At 51.7% G+C, this 24260-nt stretch overlaps 2 protein-coding genes across 2 annotated transcripts; one reads left to right on the top strand and one right to left on the bottom strand.

Annotated features, from left to right (window-relative positions):
- Positions 1-10126: 10126 nt before the first annotated feature.
- LOC100502496 (Signal recognition particle 54 kDa protein 3) lies at positions 10127-21848 on the top strand. The gene is made up of 9 exons (NM_001196974.1): positions 10127-10414; positions 10545-10644; positions 14500-14653; positions 14722-14872; positions 14971-15119; positions 20601-20701; positions 20780-20937; positions 21071-21185; positions 21256-21848. The coding sequence occupies exons 1-9, from the start codon at positions 10184-10186 to the stop codon at positions 21579-21581; spliced, it is 1485 nt and encodes a 494-aa protein (NP_001183903.1). The 5' UTR covers positions 10127-10183; the 3' UTR covers positions 21582-21848.
- Positions 21849-22078: 230 nt separating this feature from the next.
- Positions 22079-23983, bottom strand: LOC541876 (homocysteine S-methyltransferase 4). The gene is given in 7 exon segments (NM_001111544.2): positions 22079-22446; positions 22558-22629; positions 22712-22915; positions 23004-23133; positions 23214-23419; positions 23570-23626; positions 23730-23983. Coding segments are annotated over 7 exon segments (1029 nt in total). The 5' UTR covers positions 23913-23983; the 3' UTR covers positions 22079-22269.
- Positions 23984-24260: the final 277 nt, after the last annotated feature.

Genomic DNA, 24260 nt, shown 5'->3' with positions numbered 1-24260 from the left:
CAAAACAGCAGTCGCCGCTCCGTCAAGGGGAGCACCCTCCGGCGATGAATGGCGGCAACCACCCCCGCGGCGGTGAGCCCTCCTTCTCGCAGCTCCTCCAGGGCCTTCAAAAGGGGCTGGAGATTCTTCTGTCTGTCGCGCGGGGTCCCGTAGCGCCAGTTATCGGCGGCGGCGGTCACCACTCGCTGAGAAAACGACGGGAGCCTCCCGTCGTCATTTCGGAGATAAAACCACCGGCGCTGCCACCCTTTGTTCGAAGACGCGAGGATGGATGTACTGCAGCGCCCGCGCCTGCCTCAGCTGGAGGATGCAGCCACCGGCCCGCACCGCCATACGAACCCTTCTTTCCCCCGTCGGCGAGGCAAAAAGCTCCACGGAGAAGAGATGGGTCCATAGGTCCCAGTGGGGGGCAATCCCCAAGTATCCTTCACAAACCGCCGCGAAGATGGCGGCTTGCGAGATGGAGTTGGGACTGAGGTTGTGCAGCTCCACCCCGTAGACATGCAGAATCGCCCGCATAAAACGGCTTGCCAGCACTCCGAACCCCCGCTCGTGGAAGGAGACGAAGCTCACCACATACCCCGGCGGCGGGGACGGGGCGGCTTCGCTCGGAGGGGCCATCCACTCCGGCTGCGAGTCACCGGAGAGAGGGCGAAGCAAACCATCAGCAACAAGGGCCTCCAGGTCATCCGCCGTGACGGTGGAGAAAGGCCACGGGTCGCGCGGCGAAATAATGGTCACCCGGTCGGCCAACACCAAGCAGAAGAGGTGGCAGTGGAAAGGGCTGGGTGCGCGGTTTCCTTTCTCTGGCTATTCCCTCGGGTTGCAAAAACCTAAGTGGGAGGCGAGCAACAGAGTAAAGAACCGTCACCAGTCCCTCTCCTGAATATATAAAGGCCCAGGCGAGACCCGTTCAACACTTCGCCCGAACCCGCCGCGAGATTCAAAACTCAAAGCGAGACGCCCGTTCCTCGAACGGCTCGCGCACGCACAACGGCCGCCCCGCGAGCCACTCGTCCCGTCGCATTAACTCTGCGGCAGGACAGGCGGCACCTTTGGCAGGCGAAGCAGGCGACGCTTCACCTCCGCCATAATGACCGCGTCAAAAAAGGTGTGTCACGTCATTTGATTTCGTATCCTTTTCCACTTCCTCTTTCTCTCTCTTGCCTCAGGGATCGAGAAAGGGGATACTCCGAAAGGGATCCTCCTCCGCGAAGGAAGCGGGCCCCGAGCCCCCCTATTGATCAGAGGTTCGAAGGCTGGCCCCTCGGAAGGGTTCAACAGCCGCCTCATAGCACTCGGGCTCCGCGCCCACTACTGGTCAGAGGTTCAAAGGCCGGCCCCTCGGAAGGGTTCAACGGCCGCATCAGGCCACTCGGGCTCCGCGCCCACTACTGATCAGGGGTTCGTAGGCTGGCCCCCAAAGGGTTCGACAGCCGCCTCAGACGCAGAGCGAGGGATGACCCTGGGTACGTTCGATACATAACCAAGGCTCGGGCTACGCTCCCGAGGTACCCTAGGACATTTCCGAGACCAACGGGAACGATCTTGTAACGGAATCCCACCAGAGGGAGGCATCGAGCCCTCGGACCCCGTCAAAAGGGGACCGGGTCCGGCAAATCACCCGCAGGTACTTTTGGATCGCGCCTACGGGCCACTAGCCGACCCCTAACGAATGGGGCACGGGCGTCCACTCGGATTACCCGTTAGCAACTCACTAGAGACACCATGTTCGACGCCCTCCGAGGGCAACATGGCGCTTTCCCCCCTCCTCCTTGCGGAAAGGCGACACAGGGGCGTATGTAAAAAAGTCGAGTCTGTCCTTGACCGTCCTCTCGCTCTGTGCGGAGGCTCGGGGCTGCTCTCGCAAACCCGGCTCCGGCCAAACCGTTGACAGCGTCAACATACCAGCCCGAGAACTTGGGACTCGACTATGCACCCGGGCTACGGCCAGTTCGCATGAGGGAACAACCAGACCGACCGAAGCATCACGAAACGCGCTAAGACCTTGAAGGAGTCAAATCACTCCTCCGAGGCCTCGGGGGCTACACCCGGCGGGTGCGCTCGCGCGCACCCACCGGAACGAAACGTATTCGAGAAAGGCCGGTCCCCTTGCAAAAAAGTGCGACAAAAGCCTCCAAGCGAGTATCAACACTCCCTTCGAGGCTCGGGGACTACTGTCGGGGACCATAATTAGGGGTACCCCCAAGACTCCTAATCTCAGCTGGTAACCCCCATCAGCACAAAGCTGCAAAGGCCTGATGGGTGCGATTAAGTCAAGGCTCGATCCACTCAAGGGACACGATCTCGCCTCGCCCGAGCCCAGCCTCGGGCAAGGGCAGCCGACCCCGGAGGATTCACGTCTCGCCCGAAGCCCAGTCTTCACCGAGAAGCAACCTTGGCCAGATCGCCACACCGACCGACCGTATCGCAGGAGCATTTAATGCAAGGATGGCCTGACACCTTATCCTGACGCGCGCCCTTCAGTCGACAGAGCCGAAGTGACCGCAGTCACTTCGCCGCTCCACTGACCGGCCTGACAAGAAGACAGTGCCGCCTGCGTCGCTCCGACTGCTGTGCCACTCGACAGAGTGAGGCTGACAGCAGCCAAGTCCGGCCTCGGGCGCCATAGGAAGCTCCGCCTCGCCCGACCCCAGGGCTCGGCCCCCATCTCGGCCTTGGACGACGAACTCCGCCTCGCCCGACCCCAGGGCTCGGACTCAGCCTCGGCCTCAGACGATGGTCTCCACCTCGCCCGACCCAGGGCTCGGACTCGACCTTGACCTCGGAAGACAGACTCGACCTCGACCTCGGAGGAACCTCCGCCTCGCCCGACCCAGGGCTCGGACCGACCACGTCACAGGGGGGGCCACAATTACCCTACCCCTAGCTAGCTTAGGCTACGGGGAACAAGACCGGCGTCCCATCTGGCTCGCCCCGGTAAACAAATAATGATGGCGCCCCGCGTGCTCTATGACGACGGCGGCTCTCGGCCCCTTACGGAAGCAAGGAGACGTCAGCAAGGACTCGACAGCCCCGACAGTTGTCCTTCCGCAAGGCTCCAGCGCTCCTCCAACGGCCACGACATCACATGAACAGGGTGCCAAAACCTCTCCGGCTGCCACGACGACATGTACTTAGGGCACTAGCTCCTCTCTGCTAGACACGTTAGCACACTACTACATCTCCTATTGTACACCTGGGCCCTCTCCTTACGCCTATAAAAGGAATGTCCAGGGCTCTCGTACGAGGAGGTTGGCCGCGCGGGAGAACGGGACGGCACGTATAAGCCTCTCGCTCCCTCCCACGCGGACGCTTGTAACCCCCTACTGCAAGCGCACCCGACCTGGGCGCAAGACAACACGAAGGCCGTGGGTTTCCCCTTTTGCCTGTCTCCCTTTTTCCCCCCTTCGTGCTCCGTCTCGCGCCGACCCATCTAGGCTGGGACACGCGGTGACAATTTACTCATCGGTCCAGGGACCCCCCGGGGTCGAAACGCCGACAGATGCCAAGCCCATCAAGACACCCATGGGAACCAATGGGCATCTCGACCTCGACACGGAAGGTAAGTCCGTGGATCAAAAGGTATACCGGTCAATGATAGGTTCTTTATTATATTTATGTGCATCTCGACCGGATATTATGCTTTCCGTATGCATGTGTGCAAGATTCCAAGCCGACCCTAAGGAAGCTCACCTTACGGCCGTAAAACGAATCTTGAGATATTTAGTTTATACTCCTAAGTTTGGGCTTTGGTATCCTAGGGGATCCACATTTGATTTGATTGATTATTCGGATGCCGATTGGGCAGGGTGTAAAATAAATAGAAAGAGCACATCGGGGACTTGCCAGTTTTTGGGAAGATCCTTGGTGTCTTGGGCTTCAAAGAAGCAAAATTCTGTAACTCTTTCTACCGCCGAAGCCGAGTACATTGCCGCAGGCCATTGTTGCGCGCAACTACTTTGGATGAGGCAAACCCTTAGGGACTATGGTTACAAATTAACCAAAGTTCCTCTTCTATGTGATAATGAGAGTGCAATCCGCATGGCGGATAATCCCGTTGAACATAGCTGCACTAAACACATAGCCATTCGGTATCATTTTCTAAGGGATCACCAACAAAAGGGAGATATCGAGATTGCATATATTAACACTAAGGATCAATTAGCTGATATCTTTACCAAGCCACTTGATGAACAAACCTTTAACAAACTTAGGCATGAGCTAAATATTCTTGATTCTAGGAATTTCTTTTGATGTCTTGCACACTTAGCTCATAAGTATACCTTTGATCATGTCTCTTTTATATATGCTATGACTAATGTGTCTTCAAGTCTATTTCAAAACAAGTCATAGATGTATTGAAAGGGAATTGGAGTCTTCGGCGAAGACAAAGGCTTCCACTCCGTAACTCATCCTTCGCCATCGCTCCGAGCATCTCTCCGTCTTTGGTATAATCTTCACTCATGTTTTTATTTGCCAAAGGGGAGAAAGTTGAAAGGGCTTATATCTCATTCAAAGTATCCGTTTTTGGCGATTCATGCCAAAGGGGGAGAAAGTATTAGCCCAAAGCAAAAGGACCGCACCACCACCTTGTTTTAAAAACTAATGATTTTCAATTGGTAAATTTCAAATTGGTATCTCATTATGTTCAAAAGGGGGAGAAAGTAGTATTTTCAAAATTGATATCTTAAAACCCTCTTGAACACTAAGAGGAGGATTTCATTAAGGGGGAGTTTTGTTTAGTCAAAGGAAAAGCATTTGAAACAAGGGGAGAAAATTTCAAATCTTGAAAATGCTTCGCAAAATCTTATTCATTTACCTTTGACTATTTGCAAAAGAACTTTGAAAAGGATTTACAAAAGAATTTGCAAAAACAAAACATGTGGTGCAAGCGTGGTCCAAAATGTTAAAATTAAAGAAACAATCCATGTGTATCTTATAAGTATTTATATTGGCTCAATTCTAAGTAACCTTTGCACTTACATTATGCAAACTAGTTCAATTATGTACTTCTATACTTGCTTTGGTTTGTGTTGGCATCAATCACCAAAAAGGGGGAGATTGAAAGAGAATTAGGCTTACACCTATTTCCTAAATGATTTTAGTGGTTGAATTGCCCAACACAAATAATTGGACTAACTAGTTTGCTCTAGTGTATAAGTTATACAGGTGCCAAAGGTTCACACTAAGCCAATAAAAAGACCAAGAAATGGGTTCAACAAAGAGAGCAAGGGATAACTGAAGTGTGCCCTAGACTTGCGCACCGGACAGTGTCCGGTGCACCAGGGGACTCCATGCCAAACTCTTCACCTTCGGGAATTCTCAGAGGCGCTTCGTTATAATTCACCGGACTGTCCGGTGCACCACCGGACAGTGTCCGGTGCCCCAAGGGAGAGCGACTCTGAACTCGCCAGCTTCGGGAATCCGCTCCGCTATAATTCACCGGACATGTCCGGTGCACACCGGACTGTCCGGTGAGCCAGCGGAGCAACGACTACTTCGCGCCAACGGTCGACTGCAACGCATTAAATGTGCGCCAGCACGCGCAGAGGAGCAGAGCACGCGCGGGTGGCACACTGGACAGTCTACAGGACTTGTCCGGTGCACCACCGGACAGCCAGGCGGGCCCACACGTCAGAGCTCCAACGGTCGGAACCCAACGGCCTGGTGACGTGGCTGGCGCACCGGACACTGTTGGGTGGCGTACCGGACTGTCCGGTGCGCCATGCGACAGCAGCCTCCACCAAACGGCTAGTTTGGTGGTTGGGGCTATAAATAACCCCAACCACCCCACATTCAAGTCATCCAAGTTTTCCATCTTCCAACTACTCACAAGAGCTAAGCATTCAATACTAGACACACCAAAGTGATCAAATCCTCTCCCAACTCCACACAAGGCTTTAGAGATTAGTGAGAGAGATTTGTTGTGTTCATTTGAGCTCTTGCGCTTGGATTGCTTCTTTCTTTCATTCTTTCTTGCGAACAACTCAATTGTAACCGAGGCAAGAGACACCAATTGTGTGGTGGTCCTTGCGGGGAAGTTTGTTCCCGTTTGATTGAGAAGAAGAAGCTCACTCGGTCCGAGGGACCGTTTGAGAGAGGGAAAGGGTTGAAAAAGACCCGGTCTTTGTGACCACCTCAACGAGGAGTAGGTTTGCGAGAACCGAACCTTGGTAAAACAAATCCGTGTGTCACTCTCTTTATTCGCTTGCGATTTGTTTTGCACCCTCTCTCTCGGACTCATTTATATTTCTAACGCTAACCCGGCTTGTAGTTGTGATTAAGTTTGTAAATTTCAGATTCGCCCTATTCACCCCCCCTCTAGGCGACTTTCAGTAACCCAATTAGGTGTCTCTCGTTCGAAAGAGATATGATGTAGATATGTAGATCTTTGCATATCTACAAATGTATCTGTTTCGAATTGTCCATGTTTTTTGGACAGTCCACGGTTGCGTAGATGGGGTTGGTTTCCATGCTCTACTCTGGTCTGAGACACGTTTTTGGCATCACCTCCCTATTGTTCTCCATATACACACTCTCCATGTCGGACGTGTATGTGGAGAACAGCAGGAAGCTGCTACCGAATTCTGTCTCGGATCGAAGTAGAGCATGGAAACTAACTCCATCTACGCAATTGCAGGTGGGATTAGGACCTATTGAGAGCACCTAGAGGGGGGTGAATAGGTGATACTGTAAAAATCAAACACTAATAGCCACAAAACTTAGTTTTAAGTGTTAGTACGGCTAAGTAGCTTGAAGCGAGTTCTTGTGAACACAACAATCACAGAGAAAGCAACACAAGACACACAATTTTTATCCCGTGGTTCGACCAAGTAGCACTTGCCTACTTCCACGTTGTGGCGTCCCAATGGACGAGGGTTGCACTCAACCCCTTTCAAGTGATCCGATGATCAACTTGAATACCACGGTTTTTCCTTTAGAGTATTGTTCCCGTTTGCGAGGAATCTCCACAAATTGGAGTCTCTCACCCTTACAATAAAGATCACAAAGAAAGCACGGAGTAATCGCCCCTGCACCGAGCTCGCCCAACAACCCCGTAATCGCCCGTTCCCTGCTCCATCCTTGCTCTGCTCGTCGCCTGTTAGAAGGTAGAAGACAAGTAAATTTTGTATGCTACCTATAGTGTATATGGTTAATACCGTATAAATTCTTGCGACTTGATTTCAATTATAACATATATGTGTGAAATCCAAATAAATAAATAAATAATAACAGTTTGTTGACTCCATAATTTATGTGGTAAACATATTAAAATAGCTTTTGATAGTTCTCTTGTTTTCATAATAAAAAGAAATAGTTATTTATAATGACATCTATATAAAAAAATGTAAATGTATTAGCTACCCCTTCTAGTCTACCTAAAATGTAAATTTAGAACCCAAATAAAATAGAAATGGTTTTCTTAGTTTAATTAATTAGGTGATAAGCATTTTAATCAGTGTTTCCAACAGTTCACGTATTTTTATAGATTTGAATTACGATTGTTATACAAGAAACATTAAAATGGTCTTTTCAATAGATATCATGTTTTCATAATTTAATATTGTTCATTATAGATGTTTAAGTACAGTTTTATTTAATAGAAATTTAAAATGTAGCACTTATGTTTTTATCACAAAAATATAATCATTTATTTAGTTAGATATCTTTATTCATAAAATATAATTTAGTTTCATGTTTAAGTTCGATATATATAAGTACATTGACTATAGTTTTATAAAAATGATAGTTTATACAATTTCCTTTCAAATGATTTAGATCATATGTTCCTAAATTAAAACTAAATATAATCAATAGATTAATTATCTGTTCTCATTATTTTATTAATCATACTTATATTTCAATTTGCCCATAAATAGTAATATAGGCTTGATTAATCTATCCATCAAATTGAGTCCATGTTATTTATATATATCATTTGGTTTTTCCTAAAAGATAAAATAAAGACATTAGTGTTCATGATCTTTTTATAATTAAAATGTTAGTTTATATATTGGCCTTAATATAGCTTTCTCGATAATAATAGAGGTTATGTGTTTGAAGTGTAATATGTTAATATAATCTTTATTTACGTTTTTATGCATTGTTCCTTTGATATATTACACTTGTGACATCAACATATGTGTAAAAATAGATCTTGGCAACATATGGTATGCATTCGGTTTTACCTTTAAAACCAGGTGTGACATAAACTTGGTCTGAACTTATGTTTGTGAGTTGGTAATACTTATATTGGTGAAACTTGGTCTGAACTTAGACATGTTTGTGAAAAACTTGTGAGATATGTGGTTTTTGTTAGATATGTGGTCTCTATGATGTATGTGATAATTCTGTAAACTTTGTGATGATTATGTGATATATGTTTTGTTTGTTTGGATGAAATATTAAAAACAAATAAAAAGGGGGTTTCTGGTCACTTTGACGAGTACAATGACCATAACACTTGGCAAATAAGGCACACCTGGGAACCGATAAAGCTTCTTTGTCGAGTGTTGTAGTCTTGACACTCGACAAAGCTCCCTTTGACGGGTGCCTCCCATCGCACTCGGTAAAGGACTGGTAAAGGGGTACACTGGTGCTCCCTTCGCCGAGTGCCAGGTAGGCAGGCACTCGACAAAGAAGCTCCCTTTATCGAGTGCCAGCTTGCGGCTCTCAACACAAAGGACGCCATGGGGGCCCACTAGAACCTTCTTTGTCGAGTGCCAGGCCAGCAGGCACTCGACAAAAGGCTCTCTTTGCTGAGTGCCAGTGAGTACACTCGATAAAGTCTCTGTCTCCGTTACTTGTCACCGTCACGACGACTTTTATTTGTCAAGCACCAGATGACACTTGGCAAAGTCTTTGTCGAGTGCCCGACAAAAAGTACTCGACAAAGGAGCCATTGTCGATGTACAATTCACCGAGTACTCTTTGCCGAGAGTCACACTCGGCAAAGGGTTTGCTAAGTGTTTTTTGGGCTTTGCCGAGTGGCTGAAGCACTCGGCGAAGCAGTTGTGCCTGGTAGTGAGCCAGGGCAGGGCAGGGACGGAGTCGCGGTGTTGGAGCGCATGGACCCGCACTGCCCTTCCCTGTTCCCGCACGAGAGGAGCGAGACACCACAGGTGTTGGTGAGGGGTGAGCCGACAAAGGATAGTGTGTCGGAATCGCGGGCTCGCAGCGTTGCGACTATGGCTAGGGAAGGCAACAGGGCGAGTTCGGGTCGGGTGCAACATCCGCAGACCCGAACCCAAAACCTGAATTGTAGACCCGAACCGAACCCGAATTCTATTACGTGTGAAAATTCAGCTCCGAACCAGATATTGGAGAGGATGGAATTGAATTGAGTTGAATACCAAATCAGGCATGATATTGAAATGAAATATAATTCCAATTCTATTGTTTGGATGTCACTGAATTGGAGTTTGGAATTATACGACCAAATTCCACGCAATACCGAGGGGTGAGGCTTTGTATTGGGGGAGAGGGTTTCTAGTTATAGTCCAGTTCCAGGGAATTGAACCTTTGATTCGAAATCTCAATTCCACGAGCAACCAAACACCAGAAATTAGAAAGGATTATTCCAATTCCCAATTCTGCGCTCTAATATCTATATCCAAACAGGGTATAAAATATAAAGACACGAAGTGATTCAGTGCAATATAAGTCTATTGTTTGGAACACATTAATATAGATTTATGCTAAGTTGATAATTGGTTTGTTGTTAGTTAATATGAAGACATGATGTGATTTGAAGAATGATTATTTATTTCTATAGATGCTACTAGAATTATTTCAAAATGATTGGTTTTATCAGTTTTGGGTAAATCTGGTAAAACTCGACCCCGAATCCGAATTATTGGATATCCAAAATTTCGGATAATATTTTGTCGAAACAGAATTAGGTTAGGAATTTTTAATACCCGGTTTTTTATTTATCCAAATTACGCGACCCGATTATTTCAGCTAACCAGAATGGGAGGCCTCTCCGGTTGCCTCTTTCTTTCTCAGTTCTCACCTCAACGTCACCGCAACTCCGCAAGTCCGCAACCTCCTCCTTCCCACCCCTTCTCACGCGATTCAAGCGTTTCCCATTCGGAGCCCTAATCCTCTCTTTCCATACTCGCGGAAGCCACCACCACCGGCAGGGGAAGCGGAAGGGGAGCACCTCGGGCCAGGCAAGATGGTGCTCGCGCAGCTGGGCGGGAGCATCTCCCGCGCCCTGGCGCAGATGAGCAACGCCACGGTGATCGATGAGAAGGTGCTCAACGACTGCCTCAACGAGATCTCGCGCGCTCTCCTACAGGCCGATGTCCAGTTCAAGATGGTCCGCGACATGCAGGCCAACATCAAGCGCATCGTCAACCTCGAGGCGCTTGCCGCAGGCACCAACAAGCGCCGTATCATGCAGCAGGTAAGGGCGTACTGGTTCGTCGCCTTATCTGCCCAATCGGTCAAGACCTTCGAGGGATCTATGCGTAATTTGGGTTTAAACTGTGCATCTCGTTGATTGCCTTAATTGATCTCTATTGTTATTGCTGTAGGCTGTCTTCACGGAACTCTGCAACATGTTAGATCCCGGGAAGCCTTCTTTCACTCCCAAAAAGGGCAAGCCAAGCGTAGTCATGTTTGTTGGTCTGCAAGGTCAGTCTTCCTGTCGCTACATATGTCTCATGCTATTGTAGCTGCACATTTGCTCGAGTGACGTTTGGCAGATGGTTTTATTTGTTCAAAAAGACCATCAATTATTAGAATTTGATTTATTACGATCTAGCCTAATTAGATTGTTTTGGACTTTGTCTGTTCTTTTTTTTTACAATAAACGGGCCACTGCCCTGCCCTTGATATTAATTTAAATGAAACCGTTTTATTCATTTTACTGCTTATAATGATGTCCAGAGTGAGATTTGTTACCACCAGTAATCCAACTCATAAACTTCAATCACTTAAGCTCTTACATATATTAGTATTTATTTTCTTGAACACACAAGAGAGCTTCGTATAACTATATTGTAAGAAGAAAAGGAGGAAGGGACCTTACAAACACATAAACCACACACACCCAGATCAGGAATTTATTGACATTCGTGCCTTTGTACAAGAGCTTCACCACAGACCATGCTCAAATCTCAACCTATAGTTGGCACAAGCCACAGAACCATGACCAAATCTCAACCTATAGTTGGCACAAGCCACAAGGGCTGTGTGGTAAGAAATTCCTTGAAGCCAGCCAGCATCCATAGATGAAGCTTCTTACTAGCAAGTAACAAAGCTCTGATGCTTGGAGATGCCCCATGGGACACACTGATTAGGCGATTACGGTGACACCACCAACTCCAGTGACCAAGAATGACAAGATAGGGTAAAATTAAATTGTTAATTCCCTAGTTTTGCTCATGCTCATATGGGGTTTATACGATACCAAGGTCGTAAATGTCTGATGGCTACTCTCGACAGGGCCAACAGCCTTAAAAAATTGTGCACATTGTTATTTAATTATTGATTCTATTATTCTTTATTAGGTCATTTTTTGCCCAACAAGTTTTTTCTCTCTAAGTTATAATTCTCTTTGAACGTTTTCTTGCTTTCTAGAATATAGGTAGCTAGTTGATTAATTATACTAAGTTATGTGCATATCTATTGTAAATATTAAGCCATTTCCTTCTCTTAAAGTCCAAGGTTTAGTTGGACATATGGGCTATTTGAAATTTGAAAAAACAGAAAGTTATATGCTGTGAATTTATGATGTGTGAGACATAACGATAAAGCATCATATATCTTCATTTTGGCTAAGCTTCATTGCACAACAAGTGGTGCTGGGAGCATAGCTGATGTATTAGACCTATCCAATATCTATGGCATACACAAAAATTGGCCAGATACTAAATTTAACCATGATGCGACAATTCCTGTTTTTATCATCCCGTACCAAAGACGCCAGGGTACCAAGAGTACCTGAGAAACAATAGCTAGGGGAGCGGGGGAGTTCTGGTACTATAAAGTATGTATGCAAGGTCATGCCATCAAAAGCCTAGCACACGAATTTTTATAGAGGTTCGGGCCACAATGTGCATAATAACCTATGTCCTCTTGTTGATCATGCATATGTTGGAAAAAGTGTACATTACGCACTAGCATGTCTACCACGTTCAACCAAGATAACATGCGAGTATAGGATCATGTATCATTACCACTAGACGCACAGTGCAGCGGAAGAAGAGCGTGTTGATGTAGTGAAATAAGTCAACGTCCTCGCGTGCCAGTAGCAGGAGCAACACACTCACTCGTCCTCTTTAAGTTTGTTGCTGATCAACACTGCAACAAAAGTGTCTCCATGGTATCCACACGTGCGGGTATGAAATGCTGCGACGTCGATGTGATAGCACCACACATGCAGCGAGAGAAACGACGACATTGTCTTGAGCCCTCGTTAGAGAGGCGACAATGGCGAAGATGATCATCTCAAGCTGTCAAGCACGACAACCCCTTTGTATATATAGACCCTTGCTAGTATACTTTTATCCTAAAGGCCTATTAGCGTTCTCATGGATCGTGATTGCCTCTTAGGCATATATTCAACAGTATAGATGTATGCTGATGACACATTAGGTTACAAACTCCAGCACCAGAGGACTCCAAGAGCACCCACAGGACAAGAGTGTTGTGGGAGCTAGACCCACTCTAACTCTAGCTGCCTTGGCCAGAATGAATTGATCACATTTGGCTAGTGTTTGGTGAATACTGGAGTCTAAAATGGAACAAGTGTGGAGCCAAATGGGGACGCCAATGCTTCTCTACCTCTCCCTTTTATAGTCCAAGGGAGAGGTGAGCTTACATGTATGTTCTACTCGCGGGCCCTACCTGTCATCAGGCCAACTGCCCCTGGCCTTTCTCTATCCTGCATAATGGCATGTCCTCTACCTTATAGTCGCGTGGCGTAGACCGGACGCGCACCGATGGAATCATACCTGTTGAAGTGACTTTACGAGGCTCTACACGGAGTAAGGACAAGTGCCTTAATTGTGTTCATTACAGTCCCGTGTACCTTTTATTACATTATCATGCCTCTGTATTGCCTAGCCATGGCTATAGTGATTCTCCATTTCCTAGAGCCAGCTATGATTGCTTAACTAGATACAACCTTAAATGTGTCAAGGTGAAGACAAAGACATTACCGTAATGTCATGTTTGACATTTAATGCGATATATGAGCTTGGTCGTAACCTTCCCTTCTCGAGGTGACTACCTAACTTGCTAGAGGGGCAAGTATGATACCCTGACGTCTAAGAACGCCAGGGTCTAGGGCACCTGTCATAATGTAATTGGTGGCTAGAGTAACCCTCTATACTTTATTGTATTTTTAGTACACTTCGCGTACAGCGTGCACACACATGACTACATGGCTGGTGCGCATACTGCGTAGTGGTCTCAAGTGCCCTGCAACCTAAGTCATGTGCCAGTACACTAAGTTAGGCTCGTAGTGTCGCTCATCACACAAGTAATGCCTTTATATGTGGGGTCAATCTCTCGAGGCCATATTGTTTTTGGTGGCCTGACACATTCTTTCGTCAAGGGATAGGATCAAACTTAGCCAACTTGAGTCCTCAACTTCTCCGGGAACCCTGAGCCTAGAGGGCACGTGTCCCAGTCGTCAGAGTACGAGGTCGAGATATTTAGGGGGCCAGGGCCTATGAAGTGCCTCGAGCGACTAAGTGTTGCAAGGGCTCGGGGGGGGGGGGGGGGTCTGCGTCGAGCACTCATAATTACTACGTGTCACGAGGGGTTCTAGGGACCCATACCATCAGGTGTCCTAGGCGCTTGGGGCACCGAGGGTTTATACTCACAGGTGCCCTAGGGTGCGAGGGGCCTTAGGAGTTTATACAACAGGTACCTCGTGTTATGAGGAGCCCTGAGGGCCTATACTAACTTGTTCTCTGGGGCGCGAGGGGTCGTGGGGACTTATACTAACAGGTGCCCTAGGGCGCAAGAGGCCTCGGTGGCTTATACTAACATGTGTTCGGGGCGTGAGGGGCACTAGGGGCTTATACTAACGGGTGTCCTGGGGCGCGAGGGCTTGTACTTACAAGTGTCATGGGACATGTCATCCTGACGATATAGTCTCATGGGCGCCCCAGGGTAAAGGGGCCTAGTGACTTATAATAATAGTTTACTTTCAGAGTCCCATGGGCACTTGGGGCCTTGGGCCTTATAATGTGTATCATGCACCAGGGGTCCAAGCCAATGCCAGCCTATGTGGGTGCCGCTGTATGTTACCTAGAGCCAGGGTGGGGCCTCCCTTGGCCAGGGACTAGGGGAGATTCCTAAGATTTGGGACCCCAAGAGGAATGGTCCTGCCATGGTGGGCCTTGAAACTAGTTTCCCGGCGCTGGTCCTTTGAGCGTGTCTTGGCAGTAGCTGCGGGTATGGTCTTCCCCGGGCGCTGGCATATCCCTTGTGGATTTGTCCTTCTTCTCACAGGGTAACATCATTTCTGTGCAGGTTCGGGTAAAACTACCACTTGTTCAAAATATGCTTATTATCATCAGAAGAAAGGATTCAAACCAGCGCTGGTTTGTGCCGATACATTTAGAGCTGGTGCTTTTGATCAGTTAAAGCAAAATGCAACGAAGGCCAAGATTCCCTTTTACGGAAGGTGATATAACTCTCAGCGTTAGTTTATTATTCATGTTCTTATTTCTGTATCTAACAGTCACTTTGCAGTTACATGGAATCTGATCCAGTGAAAATTGCTGTTGAGGGTGTGGAGAGGTTCAAGAAAGAAAACTGTGATCTCATCATTGTGGATACAAGTGGAAGGCACAAACAAGAAGCAGCACTCTTTGAAGAAATGCGGCAAGTTTCGGAAGCAACAGTATGTGCACTTGAAATTCGCAAATAAATTCTGGCTTTCAGCAATATTTTGAAGAGATCTAATGAAATTTTACCACTATTCTTGTATTTTTCATGCAGAAACCAGACTTGGTGATTTTTGTGATGGACAGTAGTATAGGTCAGGCTGCATTTGATCAAGCACAGGCATTTAAACAAAGTGTTTCTGTTGGTGCTGTGATTATTACAAAAATGGATGGTCACGCAAAAGGTGGCGGCGCCCTTAGCGCGTTAGTATTCTCTGCCTTTTGTTGTGATATGGCCTTGGTTTAGTTTCCTGTTTCATAACTTATAAAAATTGTTTCCAAAGAACCTGAAGTAGATGCTCTCCATTGGAATATTTCTTGGCCTCGCTATAGTCCGGATTGTTAGACTAACCCGTCTAGGGTTTGGGGTCTTCCTCGTGTAATGTCCATCTCACCCCTCTGTAATGGGCCTGGCCCAGTTTACTCAGCCTATTAATATATCGCCCAACCCCCGTTAGGGTTTGGGGTTCACATTCCAACATGGTATCAGCCTAGGTTTAGGGTTTTTTTTTCCTGCAACCGCTGCAGCCGCTGGGAGCTCTCCTCCCCTGCAGCCGCCACCCCTACAGCCGCCGGCCCCCAGCCAGCCAGCCGCCGGCCCCCAGCCAGCCGCCAGCCCCCATCCCGCCGGCCCATCTCCCTCAAACGCCCGCGCTGCCAGCAGGCCTGGCATCCCCTGCCTGCCGCGCCGCCGCGCGCCGTGCTCCCCCAGGCGCGCCGCCGTCCGCGCCTCCAGCCGTCAGGGCCGCGCGCCGGCCGGACCCAACGCCCCCCCAGCCGCCGCGTCAGGAAGCCGCCCAGCCTGGGCCGCGCGCCAGGAAGCCGCCCAGCCAGGGCCGCGCGCCGTCCGCGCTCCGGCCGGACCGTCGGTCCTGCAACCGCCGCGCCAGGAAGCCGCCCAAGGCCGACTTCGCCGATCCCGCGCGCCCGGCCGCCTCTGGCCCGCGCCCAGACGCGACTCCGCGCCTTCTCCCTCTGCTCCCACCGGACCGCGCACCTGCGTCGTCTCCTCCAGCCGCCGGTGCCGCGCGCGGCTTGTGTCCTTCCGCGCCAGCGCCGCCGGATCCGCCCCGGCTCGCTTCTTCCCCTTCTCCGTCGGCCGGCGTCCAGCCGGCCTCCTCCCCTCGCTCCCGTCATCCGCTGGTCCCCAGCCGCCCTTCTCTCTGCCACGAGCACTCCCCGCTGCAGCCTCCTCTTCACTTGCCGTCAGTCGCTGTCGGCCCCAACTCCTAGCCAAGCCGCCCGACTCGATCCTTCTGGCAGCGTGCGCCCTTCTGGACGGCCCTCCTCACTTCTCGCGCCGCTGCGCTTCCCCTTCCAGTGTTTTCCCCACACCGATTCCATGACGTCACCCCCGCTGTACATGAGCTTTACCTCGCCCGTCGCTCCTGTGACTGTGCGTGCCCTCCTCCACAACGGCCAGCTCATCCGGGGCATGTTCGTGTCCCTCGATCCAGTCTGGAACCCTATTCTCCGGGACTGCATTGAGATCCACCCTCAGGCGGGCCGCCACGTGCCTGGACCGCTTGTCTTCCCATGTGCTGCGATCGCCTCCCTAGCGGTTGAGCCCGTGTCATCTCCCTCCCCACCTAGCGCCTCTATCGGGGCACCTTCTTTAGCCCTCTCCGCTCACACCGTACCTTCGCCACCAACACCTCCCCCTCCCACCACCGATTGGGTGGTTGACTCCGGGGCCTCCTTCCACACTACCCCCACAACTAGTTCGTTACTCCACTCCCATCCACCACACCCCTCACATCCTTCCTCCATAGTCGTTGGGAACGGTTCCACCCTCCCGGTCACCTCAGTAGGTGCATCGGTTCTTCCAGGACCATTCTGCCTTAACGATGTCCTTGTTGCTCCTGGACTGACTCATCCCCTCCTCTCGGTTCGTCGCTTCACTAGTGACAACCAGTGCTCTATGGAGTTCGACCCCTGGGGTCTCACCATACGCCACCTTCCCACACATGCTGTGCTCGCTCGCTGTGACAGCTCCGGCCCCCTCTATTCCCTTCACTTGCCCACCACTCCCCACACCGGAGTAGCCTCATCTCCTGCCCTTACTACTACCACCACATCATATGCTCTTGCTACTACCACCACCTCCTCCGCCATTTGGCACCGTCGCCTTGGGCACCCTGGACCTGACGTCATGTCCCAGCTTGCCGGCCACTCTGACATATCCTATACTCGGGGCTCTTCTACGCACCTCTGTCATGCTTGTCAGCTTGGCCGTCACTCCCGTTTTCCTTTTTCCACCTCCACGTCCAGGGCTGTTCAGGCCTTTGATCTTGTCCACTGTGATCTCTAGACGTCTCCTGTCCTTAGCCTCTCCGGCTACAAATACTACCTGGTCATTCTAGACGACTACTCTCATTTCCTTTGGACTTTCCCCCTTCGGCTGAAGTCCGACACGTTCACCACCCTCACTCACTTCTTCGCCTGGGTATCCACCCAGTTCCGGCGCCCGGTTCGTGCCCTGCAGTGCGACAATGGCCGCGAGTTCGACAACAACGCCTCCCGTTCATTCTTCCTCACTCACGGTGTCCAGCTGCGTCTCTCGTGCCCCTACACCTCTGCTCAGAACGGCCGGGCCGAGCGCATGATCCGCACCACCACCAACATGATCTGCTGTCTTCTCTTTCAGGCGTCTCTCCCTGCAACCTACTGGGCAGAGGCCCTTCATACCGCCACGCATCTCCTCAACCGTCTTCCCTCGAAGGCGGTGAGCCACCCTACACCTCACTTCGCCCTGTACGGCACAGCCCCTTCCTACGACCACCTGCGCGTGTTTGGCTGTGCCTGCTACCCTAACACTTCCGCTACCGCCCCTAACAAGCTCTCTCCTCGCTCCACTCGCTGCCTCTTCCTCGGCTACTCCCCTGACCACAAGGGGTATCGGTGTCTGGACCTCACCTCCCACCGCATCATCATCTCTCGTCACGTCGTCTTCGACGAAGATGTGTTTCCCCTTGCAGGCTCCACCACACCCACCGATCTCGACTCACTCCTCGAGTCCGATCCGGTTCCCCCCCACCCCCGGCGCCACGCCTTGCGCCGTTACCTGCTCCTCGTGCAGCCACGACGCCACCGCTCGCGCCCATCCCAGCGCCACGTGCGGCGCCGTCGACCCCGCCTGCGCCTCGCGCGGCCACGACGATCATGCCTGCGTCATGCGCGGCCCCCTCGATCCTGCCTGCGCCACGCGCGGCCCCGTCGACCACGCCTGCGCCACGCGCGGCCCCGCCGATCCTTCCTACGCCACGCGCGGCCCCGTCGACCCCGGCTCGCTTCGCCAACCCCACGCTCGTCTACCACCGCCGCGGCCACGCCACTACCTCGGCGCCCCCCGACTCAGGCCCGTCGACGAGCGCGGCCCGCTTCGCCGACCCTGCCGTCGTCTATCACCGCCGCGAGCCGGCCACTACCGCCGCTCTCGACGTTCCGGCGGTTCGCTCCGAGTCGTCCGTATACCACCCAGTCGCCATCCACCGCGACCCCGGGCACGTCCACCCAATGGTGACTCGGCGCGCCGCTGGCGTTCTTCGCCCCGTCGACCGGCTGATCCTGGCTGCTGCTACGTCCAGCACTCCACCCGACGCTTCCCCGGTGCCCTCCTCCGTTCGCACTGCCCTCGCCGACCCACATTGGCGTCGTGCTATGGAGGAGGAGTACGCGGCCCTCTTGGCCAACCACACCTGGGACCTGGTGCCACGTCCACCAGGCACCAACGTGGTCACCGGCAAGTGGCTCTTTCACCACAAGCTGACCTCGGACGGCTCCCTCGACCGCTACAAGGCCCGTTGGGTCCTTCGGGGCTTCACCCAGCGCCCCGGAGTGGACTACGACGAGACCTTCAGCCCCGTCGTCAAGTTCGCCACTGTTCGCGCCGTCCTCTCCCTCGCCCTCTCCCGCGACTGGGCGATCCATCAGCTCGACGTCAAGAATGCCTTCCTCCATGGCACTCTGACGGAGACTGTCTACTGTAGCCAGCCCACCGGCTTCGTCGACGCTGACCGTCCGGATCTGGTCTGCCGGCTGAATCGGTCCCTGTACGGCCTCAAGCAGGCACCACGGGCCTGGTACAGTCGCTTCGCCTCCTACCTGGCCTCCATCGGCTTCGTCGAGGCCAAGTCGGACACGTCCCTGTTCATCTACCGGCGCGGCGACGACACCGTCTACCTCCTGCTCTACGTCGACGACATTGTGCTCACGGCATCCACCGCCGACCTCCTACACCGCACGATCGTCGCCCTCCAGCGGGAGTTCGCGATGAAGGACCTGGGGCCCCTACACCACTTCCTCGGCATCACCGCCGAGCGCCGGCCTCAGGGTCTCTTCCTTCACCAGCGCCAGTACGCCATCGACATCCTGGAGCGGGCTGGCATGTCTGACTGCAAGCCCTGCTCCACGCCTGTCGACACTCAGGCGAAACTATCTGAGGACGACGGGCCTCCGGTCGCCGACGCGACGTCCTACCGGAGCCTGACCGGCGCGCTCCAGTACCTCACCTTCTCCAGGCCCGACATCGCATACGCCGTCCAGCAGGTGTGCCTGCATATGCACACTCCGCGGGAGCCCCATCTCACCGCGCTCAAGCGGATTCTGCGCTACCTCCGCGGCTCCCTCGACTACGGCCTCCTTCTCCGTCCATCCCCGACGTCGGAGCTCGTGGTCTACACCGACGCTGACTGGGCTGGCTGTCCCGATACGCGCCGGTCCACCTCCGGTTACGCCGTGTTCCTGGGCGCCAACCTCATCTCTTGGGCCGCCAAGCGACAGCCCGTCGTCTCTCGCTCCAGCGCTGAGGCCGAGTACCGTGCCGTGGCCAACGGTGTGGCAGAGGCCTCCTGGCTGCGCCAGCTCCTCTACGAGCTCCACAGTCCCCTCCAGCGCGCCACCCTCGTCTACTGCGACAACGTCAGCGCGGTCTACCTCTCCACCAACCCCGTGCAACATCAGCGCACGAAGCACGTGGAGATTGACCTGCACTTCGTTCGCGAGCGTGTCGCTGCCGGTGACGTTCGTGTTCTCAGCGTCCCCACCACGCTGCAGTTCGCCGACATCTTCACCAAGGGGTTACCATCGAGTGTATTTTTAGACTTTCGATCCAGTCTCAACATCTGTACAGGATAGAGTTGTGACTGCGGGGGGGTGTTAGACTAACCCGTCTAGGGTTTGGGGTCTTCCCCGTGTAATGTCCATCTCACCCCTCTGTAATGGGCCTGGCCCAGTTTACTCAGCCTATTAATATATCGCCCAACCCCCGTTAGGGTTTGGGGTTCACATTCCAACACGGATACATTCTCCAGAAGATAATTCCACATTATTTTGTTCTAGGAAATGATGTAATGAGTACTCAACTATGAAGGTCTGTTCATCGAATTTTGAGGAAGTATTGGGGCTAGATTGGATAATGGGATAGTGTGGTGTTACTCTTAAAACAGCTTCTGCATTCACAATTCAGGATAAATGTACTTCGTCATGGATTTCTGTGTGCACAGCAGTACAGCACTATCTTTGTTTGTCATGTCTTTAGTTCTTGCTGTCGGTGTAACAAGTTTTGTTCCTTCATATGCATGTGTGTTTAGGATACCTTTCACTGAACAACTACTTGTACACCTCATAATGCTTCAGAACCCCTATGAGCAGCTTAACATATCTTGTATCCTTGTTTCTTTCCAGGGTCGCAGCAACAAAAAGTCCTGTTATATTCATTGGAACTGGAGAGCACATTGATGATTTTGAAGTTTTTGATGTGAAGCCATTTGTTAGTCGCCTGTTAGGTCAGTGGAAATATAAGGCATGCTTTGACATGTTTATGTGTGTGACATTCCACTAACCTTTCTTTGTTTGATTCACAGGTATGGGAGATTGGTCAGGCTTTATGGACAAGATTCATGAAGTGATACCTACAGATCAACAGCCTGACCTTCTGCAGAAACTGTCTGAAGGAAGCTTTAGTCTCAGGCTTATGTATGAGCAGTTCCAGAACCTTCTTAAAATGGGTCCTATTGGCCAGGTTAACTACTTCGGTCCTTGAAATTTCTTTGAACATCTTGTCAAAACCAACATAGTGATAGCAGAATCATTCATTAACATCATAGATCAGGACTTCTCTCTCAAATAAAAAAATGATTTTCGTTTATTTGCAGGTCTTCTCTATGTTGCCAGGGTTTAGCGCTGAACTAATGCCAAAAGGACATGAGAAGGAAAGCCAGGCTAAGATTAAGCGCTACATGACAATGATGGATTCCATGACTGATGCAGGTAATTTGTGGTGCAAGAACGTTTCTTTATATAAATTACTGTAATCTTCATGCCTGAGTTTTTGTCTCAGAGCTTGACAGCACAAATCCTAAGTTGATGACTGAATCACGGATCATTCGGATTGCACGGGGGTCTGGGCGGCCTGTCAGGGATGTCATGGACATGCTGGAAGAGTACAAGCGACTTGCTAAAATCTGGGGCAAGATGAAGGGTCTCAAGCTCCAAAAGAAAGGGGACATGAGTGCACTGACCCGCAACATGAATGTTCAGCAGATGAGCAAGGCCCTTCCTCCGCAGATGCTTAAACAGATTGGTGGCATGGGCGGTCTGCAGTCTCTGATGAAACAGATGGGATCGAAGGAGATGAGCGGAATGTTTGGAGGCATGGGTGGTTGACTTGTTTTTGGTGGATCGTCGCTGTGATGCTAAATTGAGAGCGTTTAATGCTGCGGTCTGATCACCATCAGAGCATTCCCTGAAGATCAGCCTGCGCTATGTTTTGGATCAGGCTTAGCGTAGCTCCCCATGCCTGCAAATTTAACCTATATGAACAGTACGTTTGTCCTCTGAAAAAACGGATAAGGTATATATTACAAAGCGAATATGCTTATGTAGATGGTTACTCCAAACATTAGTCTTCCAGTGGTGGTGTCGTTGGGTTGGCAAAGGATGCGCCATGGAACTTTCTTGCCAGGGTGCTTGTTTAGGTGTGCACTTTGTGCTCGGCGGAAGTTGGAAATTGACTGCCGGTGATGCAGCGCTGTTTGTGCTGCTGCAAGGACAGCTGTGCTACAGCCAACGTAGAAAAAAATAGGCAGCCGAGCAGATCCAGATCGAGGAAACAGTACCATCAGTGTAAACTGATTGTACTCGTGCACATGAACGTTCAAAACTACGAACAATGTGGCACTCGTGCACGTGCATTTTATTGCCGAAGGAACGTGAGCATGACGACGAATCGCCGTCTCCAGTTTCTCCACATCAAAGACAACTGCGCACAATGTGGCACTCGAGCGTGTGTTCTTTATTGCCGAAGATGACCGTCTTCAGTTTCTCCGCCGGGAATGGAAGAACTAGCAAAAGCTTAGAGCACGGCCACGGCAGGGATATCGTCGTATTCCGCCTCGCGCACCGCCCGCGCGATGGCTCGCACCGTGGCCGGGCTCGTCCTGCAGCACCCTCCGATGAGCGCGGCCCCCGCCCGCCTCCACTCGCCGACGCGCGACACGAAGTCGTCCGTCCCCGTGGCGCCGTCCGAGTCCTGCAACGCGTGGAAGGACCGACCCAAAGCAAGTTCGTTGTTGTCACTGTTAACGCAAAAACAAGCACAGATACGAAACGACCAGTTAGTTGGTGACGAAGGCTAGCGCACCACCCATTCGTTCGTCTCCGCGACGTACGACTCCCCGCTGTTCGGATACACGACGATCGGCTTGCTCGTCACCTGGAAACAAATTCAGTTGCCAGGAGTTCCAAATAATGCTTGTGTTGGTCTCCCCCCGTAGTAGAGAGCGAGAGTGACGCACCTTCTTTATGGAGAGGATAAGCCCGTGGATGAACCTGGGAGCAGTGCAGTTCACTCCGACCGCGGCCACCCTCGGGCAGGAATCAGCGACGGCCGCGCACTCGTTGATCGGGTCTCCGCTCGCCGCGTTCACCCCGTCCTTGGAAGTGAAGGAGAACCAGGCTGGGATCCGTATGCCGTTCTCCTCGAGGAGCTCAGCGTAGACCTGCAGCAGGCTCACGTACCGGTAGCCATATAGCACGGCAACGTATTTGCAAATGAAACACATTTGCTACGCGTATAATATAATTTACCTGCGCTTCGAGTTTGTTTGGGATCGTCTCGAAGGCGATGAGGTCGGGCCCCGCGCCTGCCAGCACCTGCAGCCGCCTCCTGTGGAAGTTCTTCAGATCTTCTTTCGTCATCGATTTTCCATAATCCCCGCTGCGTAAACACAACAGCAACAACTACTCCCAGTAAGCAACTGTCGACTCGAGACGTTCATGCATGCGATGCGTACGTGCCTGTACTCGGAGCCGTCTGCCCGGTACGCCCCGTAGCTCCCGACCGAGGCCGCCACCAGCGCCGGCGGGCGTCCGCGGCGCGATGACCTGTCGCCCTCCGCCGCGAAGACCCTGCGCGCCTCCTGCGCGACGTGCACGCTACGCCGCAGCAGCTCCTCGCTCTCGTCCCGCGAGAAGCCCCTCGACTGGAACCCCTCGATCGTGGCCTGCGTGCATGCGCCAGCGACGGCCCATCGCCGTGACGTTGTGATACGGTCCACAGGTCAAGTCAAACCCGCGCGCGTGCGCAAAGAGAGAGACAAGTACGATGCCGGAAAGGGCATGCAATGCATGTCGTCCACGGTCCACGCGCGCACCTGGTAGGACGCAGAGATTATGACGTCCGCGCCTGCTTCGAGGTAGTCCAGATGGACCTGTGCTTTTTTTTCCAGGGACAAAATCGCTTGTGAGTTGTGATAGCAACCATCGCGTAGTAGTTTTAGCCGACTCGCGCGCGGTGGTGGGCTGGTGCTTGACCTTGCGGATGAGATGCGGGGCGGAGGCGAGGCACTTGGCGCTCCAGAGCGCGTCGTGCAGGTCCGCGCCGTGCGCCTCCAGCTCCGTGCCGAGACCCCCGTCCACCACCGCGCACCCGCCTGCTTCCCGCACGAAGCCGCGCAGCGCGCCCGCCGCGTCGATGGGTCCGCCACCGAACCACATTTTTCGAAAGACGACGATGCTGAACGTACGTGGCGAAGCGAATGAATGTACTGTATATAATACTAGATGACAGATGGATGCCGAATGCACGGGTGGAGGTGGACACGCAGAGACTGCACGTGGCTGGAGAGGCGAAGCTCGAGGCACGTGTGCGAAGCCGAAGAAGTCGCCGGCCACGTCGATGAGCGGCGCTGTACGTGTCGTCCTATGCTGCTGGCAGCGCATCTTACGTGCATGCACGTGACCATGCATGATGGGCGTCGCATCGCACCACGATTGCCGTAGATGGACTACGTACTGGATCGATTTTCCAAGCAACTCGGTTAGGACCATCGCGCCGGGTCTATA

The sequence above is a fragment of the Zea mays genome, chromosome 3 (assembly GCF_902167145.1).
Source record: "Zea mays cultivar B73 chromosome 3, Zm-B73-REFERENCE-NAM-5.0, whole genome shotgun sequence".
Lineage (NCBI taxonomy): Eukaryota > Viridiplantae > Streptophyta > Magnoliopsida > Poales > Poaceae > Zea > Zea mays.
Note: the sequence above shows the minus strand (reverse complement) of the source record. Positions and strands in the feature narration are given on the sequence as shown.

Excerpts from the sequence above, each read along its gene's own strand:
- LOC100502496 (NM_001196974.1), top strand. The coding sequence starts at position 10,184 with ATGGTGCTCGCGCAGCTGGGCGGGAGCATCTCCCGCGCCCTGGCGCAG. Across the intron at positions 10,415-10,544 it reads AGCGCCGTATCATGCAGCAG|GCTGTCTTCACGGAACTCTG; the intron begins GTAAGGGCGTAC and ends TTATTGCTGTAG. Across the intron at positions 14,654-14,721 it reads AAGATTCCCTTTTACGGAAG|TTACATGGAATCTGATCCAG; the intron begins GTGATATAACTC and ends GTCACTTTGCAG.